This window comes from Halichoeres trimaculatus, unplaced genomic scaffold, assembly GCF_033239565.1.
Source record: "Halichoeres trimaculatus isolate MK-OKI-2021-1 unplaced genomic scaffold, fHalTri1.1 fHalTri1_scaffold_23, whole genome shotgun sequence".
Taxonomy (NCBI): Eukaryota; Metazoa; Chordata; class Actinopteri; order Labriformes; family Labridae; genus Halichoeres; species Halichoeres trimaculatus.
Window position 1 is genome coordinate 24826541 of NW_027437201.1, and position 21314 is coordinate 24847854.

General features: G+C 46.9%; 1 protein-coding gene across 2 annotated transcripts; it reads left to right on the top strand.

The window, feature by feature from the left end:
* The first annotated feature begins 2922 nt into the window (after nt 1-2922).
* Nucleotides 2923-20499, top strand: htra1b (HtrA serine peptidase 1b). 2 transcript variants are annotated; one of them, XM_074664050.1, is made up of 10 exons: nt 2923-3515; nt 9786-9885; nt 9993-10107; nt 10196-10285; nt 14931-15125; nt 15548-15580; nt 16819-16933; nt 18248-18305; nt 18941-19036; nt 19725-20499. In XM_074664050.1, exons 1-10 carry the CDS (start codon nt 3056-3058, stop codon nt 19891-19893), a joined length of 1431 nt encoding a protein of 476 aa, XP_074520151.1. In that variant the 5' UTR covers nt 2923-3055; the 3' UTR covers nt 19894-20499. The 2 variants fall into 2 exon arrangements, with proteins under 2 accessions (XP_074520151.1, XP_074520152.1); XM_074664051.1 differs by lacking the exons at nt 2923-3515; nt 9786-9885; nt 9993-10107; nt 10196-10285 and adding an exon at nt 14212-14257 and having other exon boundaries at nt 19725-20493.
* The last annotated feature ends 815 nt before the right edge of the window (nt 20500-21314 follow it).

The window sequence follows — 21314 nt, forward strand, 5'->3', positions numbered from 1 at the left end:
AGGGTCAGTGGAGCCATTTTTGAGGTCAGTGGAACCTTTTCAAGACCACATCCATCTAGAATTAGCTCATGAGGATCCACTGGGATCCTGAAAGACACCAAAAACCTTCAGTGAGACCTCAGGCCTCCAAAGACCAGTTACCAACCTCTAAGATCCATCAGGAACCTTTAAAGGAACCTCTAGAACCATTAAGGACCCCCTCCATGGATCCCTGGAGTCCTTTATTGTATCAGCTCCTGAGTTTAATGGGACCATCTGGATCCCTGTCATTGTGGGACACCTCTCTGATCCCGTCACTGAGCTGGAGAGACCGAAGTGATCCCCTGATCCTCCCAGACGGCTGGGACCCATCAGAGGAGCTGCAGTAACCAACACACAGATCCTGGTTTCCTGAGTCCGGTCTTGAAGTCATCAGCGCCGCTCGCGCTCTCTCAGACCCTCTGGGTTGGGTTTCTATAGCAACGAGGGGGGCAACGTCAACACACACAAACAGAGAGGCAGGAAGATGGATGAAAACCTCCTCTGCATCACTCCTCACTGGCTGATGGGAGGCAGCAGGAGCAGCAGGAGCAGCAGGAGCAGAAGGAGCAGCAGGAGCAGCAGGAGCAGCAGGAGTGGCCCCGAGGCTTGAGAGCCATCGAATCATCGGACAGAGCGTTGATAAAACCAAAGCTGGAGGTCTCAGAGACTCAGCAGTGGCCTCTAGAGGCAGAGTGGAGTCTAACAGCTGACGGTCCACAGGTTTTTGAGTGACCCGTTGTTGGTACCAGCTCTGCTCGGGGCCCTGCACCTGCCGATGACGTCATGCTGTTTGATTGGCTAAAATCTGGCAAAATGACGTTGAAGATTGTGATTGGTTCAGATTACATTGTGCGTAAACGACACCCAGGGAACATCTTTTTTCTTTTTCATTTAGGATCAAAACAACAGCAGAAACGTGTAATTCTCATTACGTTACAGAAACAGAAATTCAAGGTGAATTGAATGAACAGAGAAATAATCTAACCCATGATGGTCTTTGACCTAGCACAGGTGACACCTGTTAAAAGGAGCACATTTGGTTTGTCCCAGTGGAGTTACCGTAGCATGACGTCATCGGCAGGCGCAGGGCCCCGAGCAGATCTGGTACCTACAGTGTGCAGGGTTTGTTTGAAAATATTTCCTCTGCACTTTAAGGAGCCAAAACACGAGCTGGTGTTACGCCCTCTGCTGGTCATTAGTGGAAGTGTCTCTGGATCTCTCTCCTTCGCTCTTTGGCTTTGACAAGATGTAGCCGGGTGTATTTTTATACGTTAACGTCTGTCATCCACATGAAATTGCAGCTTTACGTCACTAAAAACAATGTTTCTGAAAACTCCGGCCAAAGCGAAGACTTACGAAAACTCTGGTTTCGTGGTTTCGTGGAGACGCCGGGGACAGAGCTTTAAATTCTCATTTGTCACAGCTGATGAGCAGAGGTTCATCCTGATTGGCTGGCACAAGTTTTACCTCTAAAAAAAACACAGCCATGCCGGTTCAGCATGCTTCAACTTGCACCTATCAGCGTGTTTTCCTGGTCTGTGTGGATGAAAGTAGTTTTTAAAAACCAAAGAGGGGGAGATATTGGTTTTTGAAAACGCCTGGCTACGTGTGGACTTGGCCTTGGTGTTTGATTGCAGGAGGGGGACCTGGCGTGCTGGAGCTGGGTGGGGTGGGATGTTGCAGATCGTAGACTCTGTCAGAAACAGTCAGTTTAGCTTAGATCACTTGATACTTCCTGAAACGGTTTTCAAATGATCCCTTCCTCTGCTCACAGCCACCTGAACCCAACCCCTGCTCCTGTCTCAATCCTGTCGTCTCTTGGATCTCTCGCCTGGACTCTGGACCCCCCATCATTTTTCTTTGGCCCCTGCTTTTCAAAAAGTCTGCACGCCACTGGTCCCTAACCCACGTATCCCTACAGGCCGTCCTTACACCCAGTTCCTCTCCCTCAGTCTGACCCCGTCACCTTCAACACGTGGCTTTGCAGCGTCAGATCATTTTGCAGGTCCATCCATCCACAGAGAGCCCTGAGGGGGTGATACATGTCAGTTACTTTCAGCTTTGCCTCTTCCTGTCACTCTGGTTTGAACGCTGGGACACAGAGAGACGTCTGGGATCATGTTTCAGTGTCTGTGAAACGTTGTGAAAAGAAAAGGAAAATGTCCCACAGCATAACGAACAACACGGAGCGCTGGAAGAATCCATGGGATCGAGTTTCCATGGATGTCAGAGGATGACATAATAATCAGGTGATGTCAGTGATGGTGTAATAGAAACCTGGATCGATCAGCTGTTTCCAAAGCACGGCGTGCACAGCGATGCCACGCTCCTCCTCTAAAGGAGACGAGCAGAGAAACTATCTGAGCTCTTCAGCGGCTCATTGGATTCTGTCTCTTATTGGAAAAATCAATCTGTGTGTCCCAGCACTTTCTGACCACAGGCCATCAGCTGTCTGCAGAGGGTAAGATTACAAAAGAGCCGGGCTGGAGGGCACAGAGGGTCATATGAGTCTGTTCACTGCAGCTTCCTGAGTTTGTCTGAGGACGTGAGGAAGTTTGTTTCTACTTTTCCTGACTAAACTTTGAGTTTGAGAGTCTTCATCATCTTCATCAGGGTCTGAAAGCCTGAGGAGGAGTCTGCAAACACAGCACTAAGCTCAATTAAGTCTCAAACTATGAAGTCAAACTAAAAATTTGTAAAATCACCAAGATGGAAGAAAAGTTACAGGAAAAATCACTTTAAAGCAGACTCCGTCAGTGACTGCAGAGCCTCTCTTAGCTAACACAACTTTCAGACACACACACACACACCTCCACCAGCTCACAGCCATCCCCTCCCTCCTCGCTCAGACGTCACACACGCCCACCAATGAGCTCCTGTGTTTATCCTGCAGCTTTAAAAGCCAGGGCAGGCAGAGCCACCCTCTCACTGCATCAGTCTCTGCAGCAGGTAACGGTGCCCTGACCTCCACAGCCTCTGACCTCCAAACTTTCTCTGAGTCCAGATCCTCCCAGAGCTCCTGATCTGCTCCACCATGCGTCTCCGGCTCTTCCTGTGCGCAGCTGCCGTCCTCATGTGCTGCTCCCTGCTCGCCGAGGCGCGGATCGCCAAGCGCTTCGCCATCGGCTGTCCGGAGAAGTGTGACAAGTCTCAGTGCGCCCCGATCCCCGCGGACTGCCTGGCCGGGGACGTGCTGGACCGATGCGACTGCTGCCCGGTGTGCGCGTCCGGAGAGGGCGAGCAGTGCGGCGGCGCCGGGGACCGTGAGTGCGCGGAGGGGATGGAGTGCGTGGTGACCGACGGCGTGGAGATGTCCGCCACCGTCAGACGGAGGGGCAGCACCGGCGTGTGCGCGTGCACCAGCTCCGAGCCGGTGTGCGGGAGTGACGGCGTCTCCTACCGGAACATCTGCGAGCTGAAGCGCGTCAGCAACCGGGCCATGAAGCTGCTGCAGCCCCCGGTGATCTTCATCCAGAGAGGAGCCTGCGGGACAGGTGAGAGCTGCTCCGGGAGGTGTGTGCATGAGCAGGTACACAGAGTACAGTCTGAACTCAGGTGACCCCAGCAGCAGGAAACACACACACACACACACACACACACACACACACACACACACACACACACACACACACACACACACACACACACACACACACACACACACAACTTTCACCTCCACTCCTCAGTCAGCTGATTGTCACACTTTCTCCAACATCCTCAGCCTCCACTCTGCTGCGCATGTTCATGGAGCAGATGTTGAGTCTGTGTTTGACCTTTCCTTTGTGCAGCACCAAGTCTGACCCATGCCAAGTAAACTCTGAGACTTCAGTTTCACTACACTGTAAAAAAAAAAACTGCAAATTGAAGAGGAGAGTTCAGGGGTATGATAAAGTCATGTGTGAATGCAGCACTGAAAAGTTACTTACTGCTGTAAAATAACAGTAAAACCATGGACACTGTCTGTGCTCCACATGGCATGGATGGGCTGTCTGTGCTCAATGGTAAAGACCATGTACCTAATGATTTTTTTTTTTTTTTCAGTGTGTTGGCCAATTTTAAAATGGATAAAAGATAAACTTTATTTTTATTATTTCTGTTGTTATTATTATTATTATTATTATTATTATTATTATTATTGTTATATTTATCAGTATTATTATTATTAGTAGTAGTAGTATCATTATTGTTATTGTTATATTTATCATTATTATTATTATTATTATTATTATTATTATTATTATTATTATTATTATTATTATTATTATTATTATCATTATTATTATTATTATCATTTTTTCTGTTAACTGCAAAACACCACTCCTAGGGGCAGCAGGTCTCATCCTCTGTGTTTCCCCCTCACTCATGGTTACAAACCCCATCACAACAGAAATGACTTTGTTGTAAAATAACAGTAAAACACTGGCCACTGTCTGTACTCCACATGGCATGGACGGGCTGTCTGTGCTCAATGGCACAGACAATATACCTAATGATTTTTTTCAGTATGTAAGCCAATTTTAAAATGGAGAAAAAGATGAACTTTATTATTATTATTATTATTATTATTATTATTATTATTATTATTATTATTATTTCTGCTAACCGTAAACACCACTCCTGGGGGGCAGCAGGTCTTATCCTCTGTGTTTCCTCCTCACTCATGGTTACAAACCCCATCACAACAAAAATGACTTTGCTGTAAAATAACAGTAAATTACTGGCAGGAAGATAAACAAATGTTATTATTACTTCACTTTCATTTACTGTAACACAATGTACAGTATAATACTGTAAACATAAATGACAGTACACAAACTGTAAATTTGACATTTTTTACAGTGTAGAGTTTCTGCAGAAGTTTAAAATGTGACTTAAAGTTGAGCTGTTGACCTCTGAAGTGATGGAAGGAGCTGACCTGAGCGTCTCGATGCATTAAGATCATCTGAGGTGAAAGTTTTGGCTCTTTACTCAGAGCTACGATCACACGAGACGTCATTCACGGACTGAGTCCATGATGTTTCTGTGCAGGTTTCATACTTTACATGTTTGACGTGAGACATGACACAGGAAAAAGTCCCAGCTGTTAAAACTGATTTACAAATATCTGCAGCGTATTGTATGACATGGTCGTCATATTAAATGTCAGGCTCAGAATCCTACGGTAGCCTCTCAGGGTCATAATATCTTAAATCAGGCCAGGATTTCCTGAGAGCCTGCCCTGTGCTGCACAAACAAACACTGTTTCCCATGAGAGAGTGTGTGAGAGGAATGAAAGCATATGCAGAGGCAAACACACACACACACACACACACACACACACACACACACACACACACACACACACACACACACACACACACTTGTTGGTTGCTGTGGGTTCATTCAGGTCAGATCTTCTCCTACCACCTCCTCTCCTCTCTCCTCTGACCTTGACTTCCTCTCCTCTTTAATTTTTAATCTTCAGGAAAGAAACTGAGGAGTAATCTCTACCTCCTCCTGTCCTCCTCTCGTCCCTTGTTTCCTCCTCCTCCTCCTCCTCCTCCTCCTCCTCCTCCTCCTCCTCCTCTCTTTCATCCGTTCAGTCCAGAGCAGTCTGGCAGCTTCAGGCATCACTTCTCACTAAGTGTTTTAAACTTTTTCATCTGAGGACAGAAATCTGGACGATGTCGGCGCGCACACACACACACACACACACACACACACACACACACACACACACACACACACACACACACACACACACACACACACACACCATCTGAAGTCAGTCTTTATGATTCACCTCTTGGAGCTGATTGCCTCCTTGTGTAACCTCCTCATCAGACTCAGATGTAGGTCAAACCGTTTTCTAACCCAGATTTGAGGCATTGTGTCTTTGGCCTGGTTTGTTCAGCTTCCTGCTCAGACCTGAGCGCGCTCAGTGAGATTGACAGGCGTGGATACAGAATCAACAAAACACAGCCCGACCATGACTCAACTGTGTCAGGAACCAGAGGAATGTTCCCCTCGTTCGGGCTCGTCCAGCTCCTGATCAGATCTCTCGTAAAGTGTAAACCACAGTTTGATTTTAGAGGAGACTGATCCACCGTCAGGTGACCTCATCAGGTCTGTGTTCAGCAACAAACTACATTAACAACCTATCAGCGCTGATCAGAAACCAGCCAGCACACTGGCACTTAGCACTGCTGCTACCATGGTTTTATCTGCTACCTCTTCTTCTTCTTCTTCTTCTTCTTCTTCTTCTTCTTCTTCTTCTTCTTCTTCTTCTTCTTCTTCTTCTTCTCTTAAGTTTGGGCATGGAACAATAACACCAGGTAGCTTATTACATCTTTCTGAAAACTCCTTACAGTATCTGTAACATGCATTCGAAGCCTCTGTCCTCTCTGCGTTGGTTGTTGCAGCCTCATTTGCTGACTCAGTAGATTTGACCTCAGGTGAAGCGAGACAGGTACCTCCACCTGCAGCGTGCCTCGGGTCGTGTTTTCCTCCATCTGACTGGCTCCAGTCAGCTCACTTCAAAGCAGCAGCAGCTGCACCACACTGATCCTCCAGCCCAACATCCAGCCCAACATCCAGCCCAACATCCAGCCCAACATCCAGCCAAACATCCAGCCCAACATCCAGCCCAACATCCAGCCAACCATCCAGCCCAACATCCAGCCCAACATCCAGCCAACCATCCAGCCCAACATCCAGCCCAACATCATGCCAAACATCCAGCCAAACATCCAGCCCAACATCCAGCCAAACATCCAGCCCAACATCCAGCCCAACATCCAGTCAAACATCCAGCCAAACATCCAGCCAACCAAACACTCACCGTATAAACACACACAGACGGCTAAAACCAACATTCAGGACGAGCAGCTGCTCAGAGAGGAGCTGTGTGGAAAAACATCAGCGCGGAGCAGGAGGAAACTGAGCTGACCTCCTGTCAGACTCCTCATCAGATTTACTGAGAAATTCATAGAAACTATTAGAGCTCTTTATGAAGAGATGTCGACCTGCAGAGGATCAGTATGCAGCTTCACAGGAAACACACAGGAAACAGACAGGAAACACACAGGAAACAGACAGGAAACACAGAGGAAACACACAGGAAACACACAGGAAACACAGAGGAAACACACAGGACACACAGAGGAAACACACAGGAAACACACAGGAAACACAGAGGAAACACACAGGACACACAGTCCACGCTGCATCTACTCCTCTGGTTGATTGAGGAGGTGATATAAAGCAGGAGGAGGTGATATAAAGCAGGAGGAGGTGATATAAAGCAGGAGGAGGTGATATAAAGCAGGAGGAGGTGATGTAAAGCAGGAGGAGGTAACATAAAGCAGGAGGAGTTTATATGAAGCATGAGGAGGCGCTGGAGGAATGAGCTCAGGGGCATCGCTGCGATAAGATCTGCAGAGGGGAATCTGAAAACATGCGAGGCGTATCAGCTGAGATACAGAACGTTATAATCCTGCAGATCTCTGACCCGAGGACTCAGACAAGTCCTCACTGGAGCTTTCTGCTCTTTGGGCATGAACAACGAAGGCTGAGCCGCAAACATTTTATTCTGCACATTAATCACACCTAACCTTTGCAGAGTGCTTAATGTGCCTCATTCTGATATTTATACTGAATGTGCCTCATTCTGATACTTATACTGAATGTCTCTGCTGAAGTCTAGACGCTGAGTGGATACTGAAAGTGAAGTGTGCATGGCGAGGAAACACTCCTAAAAGTTTTCCTTGGCTCCGTCAGGATGCTGGGTGAAAACATCTGATAACAGACCGAGCTGGTATTTGGGCGCGGTGTGAAGTGCGAGGTGCCAGCAGCAGTTTGATGTAACGCCTGAAGTGGAGACAGACGAAGAAATCAGGGTCCAATAAAAAAACAGTGTTTTTCTGGAGCGTTATGTAACTCCGACACGAGACGGTCCATGGACCAGAACACAGTCTCACTCTGCAGGTTGAGATTATTCAGGTGTTACAGTATGAATATGAGACGTAGACGGTATAAAGAGTGGACAGCTCTGCCCTCTACCATCATATGGTATAAAAACCTTTACACTGTCAGAGTCTGAGAGTCTGAGGACTGAAGCTGGGTGACAAAACAGACGCTTTATTAAAGAGTCTGATCCTGACTCTGCTTCCCATCGTATTATTCCCAAAGAGACGAAAACATCAGCTGTCAGTCCTCGTTAAACCTGACGTCAAACCCTGTTTTTAACCTCGTATAACTAATGAAAAGAAACAGGACCTGAACACAACCCTCGCCTAATAACATTTACACATCCCCACAGCGTGTTTGACCACAGCCCGTCTGGACGCCCATCTTTTCACAGTCTGTTATGAGCCTCATGGTGTTGGTGATATCCAAATATGGAGCTATTTTGCAACAAATTGCAGTTCCTTGAATGTCCACTGGGGGCTGCTCCCAAAACAATAAAAACCCCGTAGAAACATGCTAAACACAGCAAAAACTGGAATCTTATGACAAATTTTTGTCTTATTTAGAGTAGAAGATGTCTTTTTAGACTGAACCCGAGCCACTTTTACATTTTCCCCCAAATCAGTGAATCAGAACGAGAGAAAAGTTTCTTGAATTAAGACAATTTTCTAGTTTCAAGTCAATTTTCAAGCAATTTTCTCTTGTTCCATCGGCAGATTAGTTTTCACTTGTTACAGCATTTCAGACCTCATTTTTTTCTTTAAATAACTTGAAACAAAATGTTTTCCCTCACTGGTCAGTTGGGTGTGGCTTGTATTGAGTAAAATCAGTTTTTACCTAAAATAAGAGAAAACACTTGGTCAGATGTCAGTTTTCTGCAGTGAGTTTGCTGTCCTTCATCTCTGGAGCTCATTCCTGTATCCATCCTGACTGTGGGAGGATGAATTTGTTTATCACTCTCTGTATTCATTAAATCAGGGCTAACAGTGAAGCTAAGTTACGTGACTGATTTTAGAGCTCGGCTTCGTCCTCGACTCCTCCTCCTCTTCTTCGTCTTTTTCTATCACCAGTAAGGAGGAGACTTAACCAAACAGGCCGGACGTGTTTCAGCGTTTCCTGTAGGCTGACCCATCCCTGTCTTCAGAAACCACGGCTGATGTCACTGAGACGACATCCACACACACAGGCTGTGGTTTAATGCAGAGTGGCGCCGTATCCTCGCTCCATAAAATGTTTTTTAAGTGGTGAAAGTTCAGCTCTGTGCTGCCTGCACCGTGTGGACGGCGTTCCCTGATGCTCTGCAGCTTTGTTTACATTGAATGAGTCATTGAGTTACGCTGGGTCCAGATTTTTAAAGCCTCCGTGCTGCTTTACGTCATCCTGCTGAGAGAAAACATGTTTGTTCCTCCAGAGAAGGAGAAACGGAGGACAGGTGGAGGAGCCCAGCTGGAGTCAGAGCTATAAAGGTTACGTAAGGTGACAGCGGAGGTGGACTGTTACAGTTGGGTCAGTAAAACATCCAACATGGCTGCTCTCTCAGTCTCTCTGTGAAGCTGAGCCACTTCCTGTGTTTGATAAGAGGACGAGCTGCAGCTGCTCGCAGCCTTCACTTCATACACTCCACATCTGGACCAGAGCAGCTACAGTTTGGGTCCAGAGACGCCACGCTGCCCCACACGGCTGGTGCAGGAGCTCAGGAAGCACCGCGTTAAAAAAGAAAGAGACTGGACTTTACAAAGCTTTCTCAACCACAACATGACCCTCTCTGAACCACAGAGTGATTTTCTGACTCACTGACTGAGCGTTGTCCCCCACAGGTCAGCAGAACCCCGACAGTCTTCGCTTCAAGTACAACTTCATCGCTGACGTGGTGGAGAAGATCGCGCCCGCTGTCGTTCACATTGAACTTTACCGCAAGTAAGACGACAAATCCCAGCTGGAGCGACCTTCACGTGACCTCCAAAACTCTGAGCTGACGTTTGTCCCTTCCTTCCTTCCTTCTTTCCTTCCTTCCCTCGCTGTAGGATGGTGTTCACTAAGAGGGAGGTGGCGGTGGCCAGCGGCTCCGGGTTCGTGGTGTCGGAGGACGGGCTCATCGTCACCAACGCTCACGTGGTGGCCAACAAGCACAGGGTGAAGGTGAGGCGTCGGTGCAGATACAGGTACAGAGCAAGAGGAGGAATACTCTTAATGCATCCCTGATAGTAATGTTTCTGTCCTCCTGCAGGTGGAGCTGAAGAGCGGGGCCACATTCGACGCTAAGATCAAGGATGTGGACGAGAAGGCCGACATCGCTCTGATCAAGATCGATGCTCCGGTGAGCAAAGAGGAGGGAGAGATGATCCTCCTCCTCCTCCTCCTCCTCCTCCTCCTCCCTACGTCTTATTTCCAAAATAAATCCAGGTATTTTTCCCATCTGGACAACACGCCTTCCTGAGCGTGTTGGTGAAATGACTCTGAGTCCTGAGGGATCTGAGGGCAGCTCAGGCGGAGGGAAAGTTTCATGTGGTTTATTGTTGTGGAGCTTTTGTCTGAGGTGACGAGCAGAAAAATGAGGTTTTCCACAGAAAGACGTTTTTAGAAAAAACAGGAAGTGTCTCATTTTCCTGCTGACAGGACGGATTCAGAGCTGTGATGTCCTGAAGGAGGTCAGGGGGTTAAAGGAGCATGCCGTCTATTTTTAGAGAGACTTCATGAAGGCAGATTGACGTGCTTTCTCTCTGTAATCTGGATTATCAGGATAATTATCAGGATAATTATCAGGATAATTATCAGGATAATTATCAGGATAATTATCAGGATAATTATCAGGTCATTTCCCCCAGAGGTGAAGAGATAGTTAACACATCAGATCAAGCACTAGACCCCGGTCTCCTCAGATCCTCTGTGGAGGAGTCATCCACTCTTTCCAACCAGGTCTTAAGACGCCGCCACGCAAACACAAGCGTCAGAGAAATCTCTGTTTGGAGATTTTGAAAGTTTCGTTTGTCATCATGAAGTGGGAAACTTTGGGGCTCCATGTTAAATCGTTTCGGTACCAGTTCTCCAGACAAGAGAGACAGGAACCTTACACAACCACACTCTTTAAAAAAAACAGAACTATCCCTTTAAAAACCAAAACAAAGCCTCGAAACGATTACAGAGGACCTGGCGGCCAAAGCTGTGGATCCGTAAATCGGTGAAAATAGGCAAGAAATAAAAAAGGAAATTGAACCCAGCTGTTCTTATGAAAGCAGACAGGAAGTGTTACACAACCTGAATCTGGATCCTGTTTTCACATTATTACAAACAAACCATCAGCTAAGCCTTTAATCTGATCATTTTAATGTTAAATGATTTAAAGTCTTTTTCCTGAAGGTGATAAACCGACGTGACGCCTCAGGTGATGGATGAGACACAGCTCTGTTCAGGATTCACCTGCTTCAGTTTTTAAGCTGCAGAAAAACATGTTTTTACTCCAGCAGGACTTCCTGTTACCCCACCCAGCTCAGAGATCAGACTCTTCATGAAGGTCTTTATGTGGTCTGAGTCTGAGTCCAGGTCGCTGTCAGGCTGACGAGCTTAACGAGGGTCATTAAAGCGTGTGACAGCGCAGATCAGACGTTGATAGGCAGAATGGGAACAGCCAACACGCCGCGGGACGTGACTCATGTTTGACGGGCGGATTGAGGAGGAGGTGGGGAGGAGGTGGGGAGGAGGTGGTTTTCCTGAGGGCCTGTTGGGGCGAGGTTGGGGCAGGGTGGAGCGGGAGCTCTGGGGATGGAGTTCTGCAGAAACTGCTCAGCGCTTGTGGTTGTGGTTTACATGCATCCAAACCCAGAACATGAGAGCGATTATTCACGATGACTGACTGTTCAGCAGCTCCAACCATCCAAAGCGATGAAAACACACTCTGCTCGCTCTGAGACTGGAGCAGGTTTCCTGTTTGGTCGTTTCCTCTGATGCTGAGTGGGAAAAAACAGAAAATACTTTTGGTGAACTTTTATAAACTTCTGTTTTGTGCTCAAAGGTAAAAGTAGGGAGAGGTTGAATAAAAATGGGAATCCCAATCCTCTTTAATCCTCTTTGATCCTGATAAATCCTGATAAATGATCACCCTGCGTGTGTGTTTGAGTCTCAGCGTCAGCCTGAACTGAGCATGTGCAGACAGGAGCTCCTTACTCAACCAAAACGCCCCGGGATGTTTTCCTCCCTGATCCAGCGTCGATTATTTTCCATCACACGTGCTCATCAGACGTTTATGCAAACCACGAAGGGACCAGATCAGGATCTGATTCACTGCGAACACTTCACCTGAGACTTCCACTTTAATATCTGATGGATTCAGCTGCAGGGACCAGGGTTAGAGCTGCACATCCACAGGTTTTACGCCCTCAGCAAATTCCTCAGAGAGTTGGCATTTCTCTGCTCTGTTTGTCCAACCAGACGTCAACAATGTCTGGTTCTGCCCGCCGTGTGAGCCGGGCCAAGTTTAAAGTGAGACAGGAAGGAGTGGGAGACAGGAGCAGGAGGAGGAAGACGACATGTGATGACCTCTGTGACTTCTTCTGTGGTTTCTGAGCAGTTTAATCAGACGGGACAGTCAGAGCGTCTCTGGAGGAGGGAGATGCTGAGGATGAAGGATGCTGTGGTTTTTTTATGAAGCGTGGAGACGTCTGAGTGATGTGGGTGAGCTGACCACGCAGCGTGCGAGCTGAGGACAGACCGACAGATGAAGTTGACCTTTTCTTGTTGTGGTTTCTGTGTTTTGTTGCTCTCCGCTTTGGGTGGAGCTCAGCGCGGTGCGAACAGAGGAACAGAGGAGCTTTATGTTGAGCTGATGGAGTAAAGCCCTGATTAGAGGCGCTGAATGGATCCATTCATACGCAGCCTGTTTGTGTCTGTATATATTCAGAGGTGATTAAGGAGGAGGCGGGTTGGGCCTGCGTGGAGCTGCAGATTGACCTCATTAGGAAAACTAATGGAGGCTCCCATCGGGACTCTGCTCAAACTTTGTTTTCCAGTTTTCTGGCTCACAGGTGGAGTTTAGATCAATCCTCAGACCCTCACAGGAAAGAGTGAGAGTGGGGGAAAGATCAGCTCGCTGTAAGATGTCAGAGTTTAGCTCTTCTCAAACACTGAAGGGTTTTATCAGCATCATCCACACAGAAACAGGATCTCCACAGGGTGTAGGTCAGGTGCAGGTCTTTAGTGTCGATCAAACCCAGAAACAGAGACTGACTCGGTTTGAGCGTCGTCCTGGCCGAGTGTCTGGAAATGTTTTCATCACTCTCCAACTGCCCCGACATGTGAAACCCATCTACATCTGTCTGTGTCTCTGTGCCGTAATCTTTCCCCGCCTCGTTTCATGTGCCCATCATTCCTCCAGCTCCTCACGCTGAATCTGGGTCAGAGTCCTCAGGCGTCTTACTCAACACAGGAAATGGGCAACACATGTGCGTCCTCACCGGTGGAAACAGACGACGCTTGTCATGTTCCACGGAGTGTGGCGTTGATTAAAACATCGCGGCTGCTTCACGTCTCAGAGTTTCTGTCACATCTGGGGCTGAAGTAGGTTAGTGGGACGACACGCAGCGAGCCAGCACATGGGTCACGGAGGGTCGGCCAATGAGCAAACAGCGCCGCTGAGGGCCCGGGCCAAAGTGTCCAAAGTTTGTTCCAGTACTGTAACAAAAAATGCATCTGTCCAACTGATGGCGTGATGCACCGTGATAAGAAACCATGAAACGAGCCAAACAGACACGCTCAGAGTTCATGAAGTGCACGCCGACCCTGCACAGCAAACAGCATCTCTGAGCCGCTGAATCAGAGTCTCTGATTGGTCGCTTAGTGTGAGCAGCAAACCAGGAAGTGATGCAACTAAAACAGTCAACACATGAAGTTTCCTGCTTCAGTTTCATGTGAAGCTGCTTTAAAGTTGACAAACTCTTCAAAGTGTGTCAGTAAAAAGCTTCATTTAGATTAAAATCCTTTTTTATGGGGACGTCCTGGCAACGACAGAGCTGCAGAAAGTCACAGGAATGATGTATTATTCCTGTCAGACGGTCTCTCTGGGCTGGTTTTCCTGCCAGTTTAGACCAGTGTCTCCCAGTCCTGGTCCTGGAGGACCCCCTGCCCTGCATGTTTCAGATGTTACCCCACTCCAGCACACCTGATTCAAATGATCAGCTCGTTATCAGGCTGGAGCAGAGCTTGATGACGAGCTGATCATTTGGATCAGGTGTGTTGGACCAGGATTGGGAAGCACTGTTTTAGAGCATTTCACTTTTAAACGAGGCTGTTTCAGCAGGTTAATACTTATTAAAGTCTGCTCTTCCTCACGTCGTTCACTGGGAGCTCAGACTCTCTGTGTTTGTGTGTTTTTGTAATCGCTGTCAGACACACTCAGCTTCACAGAGCTGGAAACTGCAGACGGAGCGATGGAAAGCTAATAATTATGATCCTCAGAGCTGCAGACGTCCAAACAGACACACAAACGAAATACACAAACAATCTGGACGGATTTCATCCTGAAGCAAACTGTAACCGATGAGTTTATGATGATTTTGTTTGTTTAGATGTTAATCAGGTGTTTGGTAAGTGCTTCAGTATCAACACAAGGCTGATTCATTTGGATAGAGCTACAAACTAACAACTTCCTGTCCCAACATGTCGTCTCTGTGTTCAGGAACAAACAGCTTCTCTCAGATTAAAGCATAAAAACCGAAGTTTATGAGATCAGAAGAGGTTTCAGGGAAAAGTCGGTCAGTCGGTGGAAATGAGTCGGGCTGGAGTTTGATTTGTGGACGGAGAGAAGTCTGGACCAGACTCTGAGCTGAGTCAGCTCCACACAGGAAATCCTCGTCTGTCTCCAACAGCTCGGAGAATAAACTGCTGTTTACTGCAGCGTGTGTGTGTGTGTGTGTGTGTGTGTGTGTGTGTCCTCACGTTAATCTCTGAGTCTCTCCTCTCCTCTGCTCCAGATGAAGCTCCCCGTGCTGCTGCTGGGCCGCTCAGCCGACCTGCGTCCCGGTGAGTTCGTGGTGGCCATCGGCAGCCCGTTCTCCCTGCAGAACACCGTCACCACCGGCATCGTCAGCACCACCCAGAGAGGAGGGAAGGAGCTGGGCCTCCGCAACTCAGACATGGACTACATCCAGACCGACGCCATCATTAACGTGAGTGAAGGAACCAATCACACGCTCCAAAGTCATATCAGGCTGACCGCCTCAGGAGAACAGACGAGGATCATGTTCAGGCCAAAGTCGAGCTGTTACCGACTGAAAGGAGCAGAAATGTCTGCAAACAAGACGAAATACGTGTTTTAAGAAACCAATCAGGACATAACCAGACCAAACCAGAGTGGTTTCAGTAAGGGTTATGAGACACTGGAAATGAGAGAAACACACTCGCTCAGACTCAGACGGGATGTTTCACAGCGCAGACACTCTGACCCTCAGGAGGAAAAACAGCGTCTGCAGAAGTTCATCAAAAACCCTGAGAGTCTCTGACAGAGCATGAATCCAGTTTCTGTTTAGAGCTGTGAATAACAAACAGCAAAAATACACTCAGTCACTTTTGCTTTTCTGTTTTCTTACAGTACGGCAACTCTGGAGGTCCACTAGTCAATCTGGTGAGTGGAAGAAAACTTTTCAGTATATATGCAATAACAGATAAACAGGTATAAAGGTGGATCTGGGATGGAGGAGATTTTGGACTAAAATCATGTGATGCTGCAGTTAGCTGAGCAGCCATGTAATACCATGTAAGGTTTGGGAGCTGAAGCCTCCTCTCTGTAAGGTCAATATAACAGTTTAAGTCGGAGTCTAGCTTTTATATTACTCCAAATGAACTGGGTAAATAACAAATAAAAAGTCTCTGGAATTGGCAGTGGAAGTGTTTAAAAATAATATAAGAACTTAGGGAGAATACTCATTTTTATAATGTTTATTCTTCCAATCATGGATATCGGCGAAGAAAAAAATGGAGTGTTAACCTTATGTTTTATCTATTTCTTCAATAACTTCTGTAAGGATACTAAAATCTGTGGTTTCAGCCTTCGTCACGTCACAGTGAGTTTTTAGAAGTTACATCTGTAGCAGACGTATTAAAAAGTGTTTTACTGACCATGAGGAGGCGCTATATCTGTTAATGATGTTTTTAAACATGTATGATCCTGTTAGAGAGCACACACACGGAGGGTTCAGAGCTGACGTCTCCTCTGTGGCATGGCCCACACGTTAGCAAACACACACACACGTTACCAAACACAGACACATGTTACCAAACACACACACACGTTACCACACACAGACACACGTTACCAAACACAGACACACGTTACCAAACACAGACACATGTTACCACACACAGACACATGTTACCAAACACACACACATGTTACCACACACAGACACACGTTACCAAACACAGACACACGTTACCAAACACAGACACATGTTACCACACACAGACACACGTTACCAAACACACACACGTAACCAAACACACACACACGTTACCAAACACAGACACACGTTACCAAACACAGACAAGCCCCGGCTCATAAAGGCCTGATCAGGAGCAGTGAACCAGAGTTTGTGTAAGAGTTGGCAGCTGGTCTCTGAGCACAGCTGACTCTGATTACATGTTCGCTCTCAGCCCGCCGTGTCACCACACAGAAATAACGGGCTGTGAAAACGCCTGTTTCACAAGCTGCACCACCACGCTTTGGTTTGTTACGAGGTGCTGGAGGTTTTAATGTGTGTGTGTGTGTGTGTGTGTGTGTGTGTGTGTGTGTGTGTGTGTGTGTGTGTGTGTGTGTGTGTGTGTGTGTGTGTGTGTGTGTGTGTGTGTGTGTGTGTGTTTCAGGATGGAGAGGTGATTGGAATCAACACGCTGAAGGTCACGGCAGGAATCTCCTTCGCCATCCCGTCAGATAAGATCAGACAGTTCCTGGCAGAGTCACATGACCGACAGGCCAAAGGTTCGCAGCAGGTTACCTTTTGTTTCAGACACGGGGTGTGAGGGGCTCAGGGCAGAGCCAGGTGTGTGTGTGAGAGTGTGTGTGTGTGGTTTATATCTGCTGCTGGTGAGAGCTTCTCTAGTGTTCGTCTGTTTCCCTGAACCACAAAAATTCACCCCCTCATTTAAAACGATCCCTTGAGTTTTGCACAGTAACCATCAGGACATGTCTGAGTTTTTCTCCTGAAAATCTTTTGTTACTTGATTAAAAATGGTCTAAACCTGGGGTAATGTGGAGGAAGTAACCATGACTGGTCATGAAGTGCGGCCTGCTCCAGCGTGGAGCTCATAAAGAAGTTGTTTCTTTCAGACGATGAGATCCAACTTTTTCTCCTCTGGGCCAGAAAAATATCAAACCCACGTGTTTTTTTTATTTCCCCCATAATTATTAGAGGTTTGTACCTGTTGGAGAGTTTGCTGCTTTTCTTCTGGCTGAACCATGAAACTCTGCTTTTAGTGGAGTCACTGTGAAGTCAGTTTCATAATCCAGAGTAAAAAATGCACAAAGATGAGAGACTGAGTTGTTTTCGTGCATGAGAGCTTCACTCAGCAATGTGCAGTTTCCTGCAGCTGTGTAGCTCTTTCTGAAACACCTGTCTCCACCATCAGAGCTGCCACGGTGTCTGATCTCTGAGATTAGACACCCTGAATTGAATTTATTTTTTAATTGATTTGAAAGTGTATTTTACCTTTGAAAATTCAACTTTTTTTAAACCTTAAATTAAAAAAAGAAGAAAAAAATCAAACTCTTTTTATACTTTAAATTCAGAAACACAGAATTTAATTTCAATTTACAAAAGGCAGATTCAGTTTCACAATTCAATTTCAATTTAGAGTGGGACGACCGTTACGTCATCTCATTACGGTCATGCCGCGTCACCTGTGTTTTTGAATTGAAAGCATAAAAAAGTTGAATTTTCATAGGTAAAATACTATTTCAAATTCAATTTAAAAAAATAAATTCAATTTAAAAAAAATAAATTCAATTTAAAAAAAAAATTCAATTAAAAAAAAATAGATTGAATTAAAAAAATAAATAAATTCAATTTTAAAAAATAAATTCAATTAAAAAAAATTAATTCAATTTTAAAAATTAAATTCCAATACACATTATGCTTTTTCAAACTTAATATTTTAATTCAAATCCAGTTTCTGATAGCACAAATCTAACCTCATGGAGATCTGAGTTCCTCAGCTGGATTAAATGTTTGTTAGACTTTTCAGGTCAGAGTTGGTTGAACAAAGCATGTTGATCATTTTTCTCTGTGTCCTTCAGGTAAAACGTTCAGTAAGAAGAAGTACATCGGTGTCAGAATGATGAGCCTCACTCCAACGTAAGTTTGTTTCTCACGGTTTGATGGTTTTAAAAATATCACTGAAGAGTCTGAGAGGGAAAATTGAAGCCAAAATACAGCCTCAGCGGGCGCTGACATGCACCAAACCAACCTGAGTGTTTGTGGATTGAACGTGTAAAATGGACTGATTTAAAAAAAACAGACATTATTTCTGTTTCTGTGAGATTCAGGACAAAACTTGTAACAAAAGTCTGAAACTTGCAGTGAAAGAGTCGATCATCTCCCTGATCATTCCTCAGTCCTGACCTTAAAAACAGCCGGACGCTGACGGTCTCCAGACTGTGAGCTCAGACTAAGTAATCTGCTGTCATGGTTTGGATGGACGTCAACATCCTGCAGGTCACAGTCACGCCCTCGCTGCAGATCCAAACCTCCCCTCACACGGGTCCAGCTCCACGCCATGACCCCGTGTTTACTCTGAACATGATCAGTTTAGGGAGGTGATGACTCTGTCCCCTGAGCTTCATGAAAACAGATCTGTGGTTGTTGAAGTGTCACTCTTCATCGAGCACGCAGTCAGCAGACGCCTTTCCTTCAGGCCGTGTTAGCATCAGACGGTTGCTCTGCAGACAGCGAGGAGAAATCCTCATGTTTGTCTCTCCTCTTCCTCTCAGGCTGGCGAAGGAGCTGAAGGAGCGACAGTCGGACTTCCCAGACGTCACCTCCGGGGCGTATGTCATCGAGGTCATCAGCCGGACTCCAGCTGAGGCGTGAGTGTCTCCTCCATCTCTTCTTTTTCCCACAGTGTCTGACCCGTGTCATCACGCCACAGGCGAGGTGAAGCTCGTCATGAGAGGGGGGATACAGATCGGCGTGCTGCAGCAGGATGAGTCTGGAAAGACCGGTGGTGTCCACATGAAAAGCAAACAGCAGCTTGGAAACCAGCTGAGAAAACAGCTGGTAGTTTGTGTTGGTGGTGTGTGTGTGTGGTGTTGTGTGTGGGGTTACGGAGGACACAGGCAGGAGTCAGGGCGAATATCTGATCCTCCTCAAAGGACTTTTATTAGATTCGAAGGTTGGAGAGCTGCTGCTGTGGGGCTGGGATGAAAGCTGGCAGCTCGGACAGGATCGTGAATGTTTCCCACCCAGAGCGTCCAGCTCCCTTTGGCAGGCCGGACAGGCTGCTCCAGTTGAGTTGGAGAGGATTTGTTTTTGGAGCGTTTGCTTTTCTGGAACAAAAAGAGACTTTAGTCCAGTAAGAGGAGGAAGAGCTGAGGAGAGCTCTGAATTCATCGTATTGACAGAAACTTTACAGCAAAAGTTCAGCTTGTGTTTGTCCTTTCATCCAGCTGTGAAGTGCAGTTCCTGGAGCGTCCACTAGAGGCTGTGTCTGAAAGCAGCATTAAAGAAACCCACCTCACATTAATCTGACACGTCTCCCTCTTTCCTCATCACCAGAGCCGGCCTGAAGGAGAGCGACGTCATCATCAGCATCAACGGCGAGCGAATCACCTCAGCCAGTGATGTCAGCGCCGCCATCAAGCGGGACGAGCAGCTGCGAACGGTGGTGAGGCGAGGAAACGAGGACGTCATGCTCACCATCGTCCCCGAGGAGATCGAGCCTTGACGTCTGACCTGAATGTGCCGCCGTCAACAGCCCCGCCATTCAACCAACCCCGAGCTGGCTCTCAGTGTTTTTCAACCAATCACGAACACTCTGAAAAACCAAGCAACCAATTAGGGTTGTGTGTGTGTGTGTGTGAGTGTAAGTGTGTGTGTGTGTGTGTGTGTGTGTGTGTGTCTGGGGCCACACGGCGTCTAAGGACTGATTTGAAGCACTACTAGTCCCCTCCTCCTCCTGGGACCTGAGGCCTCGCCCTGACTTCCTGTCTCCGTCTTCCTCTAACCATTAACGTCAGATCGTCTTTTATACTCCACTAACAGCGTCTGCAGGTTCCCTCCGTCTGTCTCCTCCGTCTGTCTCCTCCGTCTGTCTCCTCCGTCTGTCTCCTCCGTCTGTCTCCTCCGTCTGTCTTCTCCGTCTGTCTCCTCCGTCTGTCTCCTCCGTCTGTCTCCTCCGTCTGTCTCCTCCGTCTGTCTCCTCCGTCTGTCTCCTCCGTCTGTCTCCTCCGTCTGTCTCTGTTCGCTCAGTGGATTATTTTTTACTGTTTTTGTCTCTGTGTGTTGGATGACACTTTTTCAAAGGGAATAAAGTTATTTGTATAAGAAGTCGTCTTTGTTTTCTGGGGTCAGACATGACGAACACATCTCTGAAATATTTGATGATGAATGTAACGGAGAGCAGACGGAGCAGGAAGTGATGGATCCCAGCGGTGCGGCCGTGTTGACGAGGAAACCAACAAAACAAGAGGAGAAGGAGCTCCATCACCTCCCAAACATCCCTGACTGCTCGCTGACTGCTCGCTGACCACGGCGTGTCCTCCCTCTGAAACACTCACTGCAGCTCTGACACAATCTGTTGGCTCACAGCTCCTACGTGTGTGTGTGTGTGTGTGTGTGTGTGTGTGTGTGTGTGTGTGTGTGTGTGTGTGTGTGTGTGTGTGTGTGTGTGTGTGTGTGTGTGTGTGTGTGTGTGTGTGAGGATCCAGTGGGGAAAGGTGTTACATAAGAGCCCACACAGTGAAAGTGGGGAGGTCTGACCACAAAAATACCTCTTGTTTTTTTTACCCTCATCTATTCATGAAATGAGCTCTGACCTGAGGGGTCTCTGTGACAGAGTCGATGATGAACACCGAGGTCGTCTTAAAGAGACGGGACCTGATCAGAGTGTTTCAGACAGAGGCTCAATGAACGATGTCAGCCAGTGCTCCACAGCTATCAGAGGACAATAAATACCTGCAGCAGGTGAACAACTTCTTTAACCCTTTATTAACCAACACACCACTCTGTCTGAGCAGAACTTTACATTTTCAAAGCTGTTCTCTCATTTTTTCCATAAAACCTGCTATACATCAATAAAACCCTCAAGTACAGTAGAGGATTAGAGACACTGAAAACAAAAATAAAATTCCTTTTTTTTTTAAACTG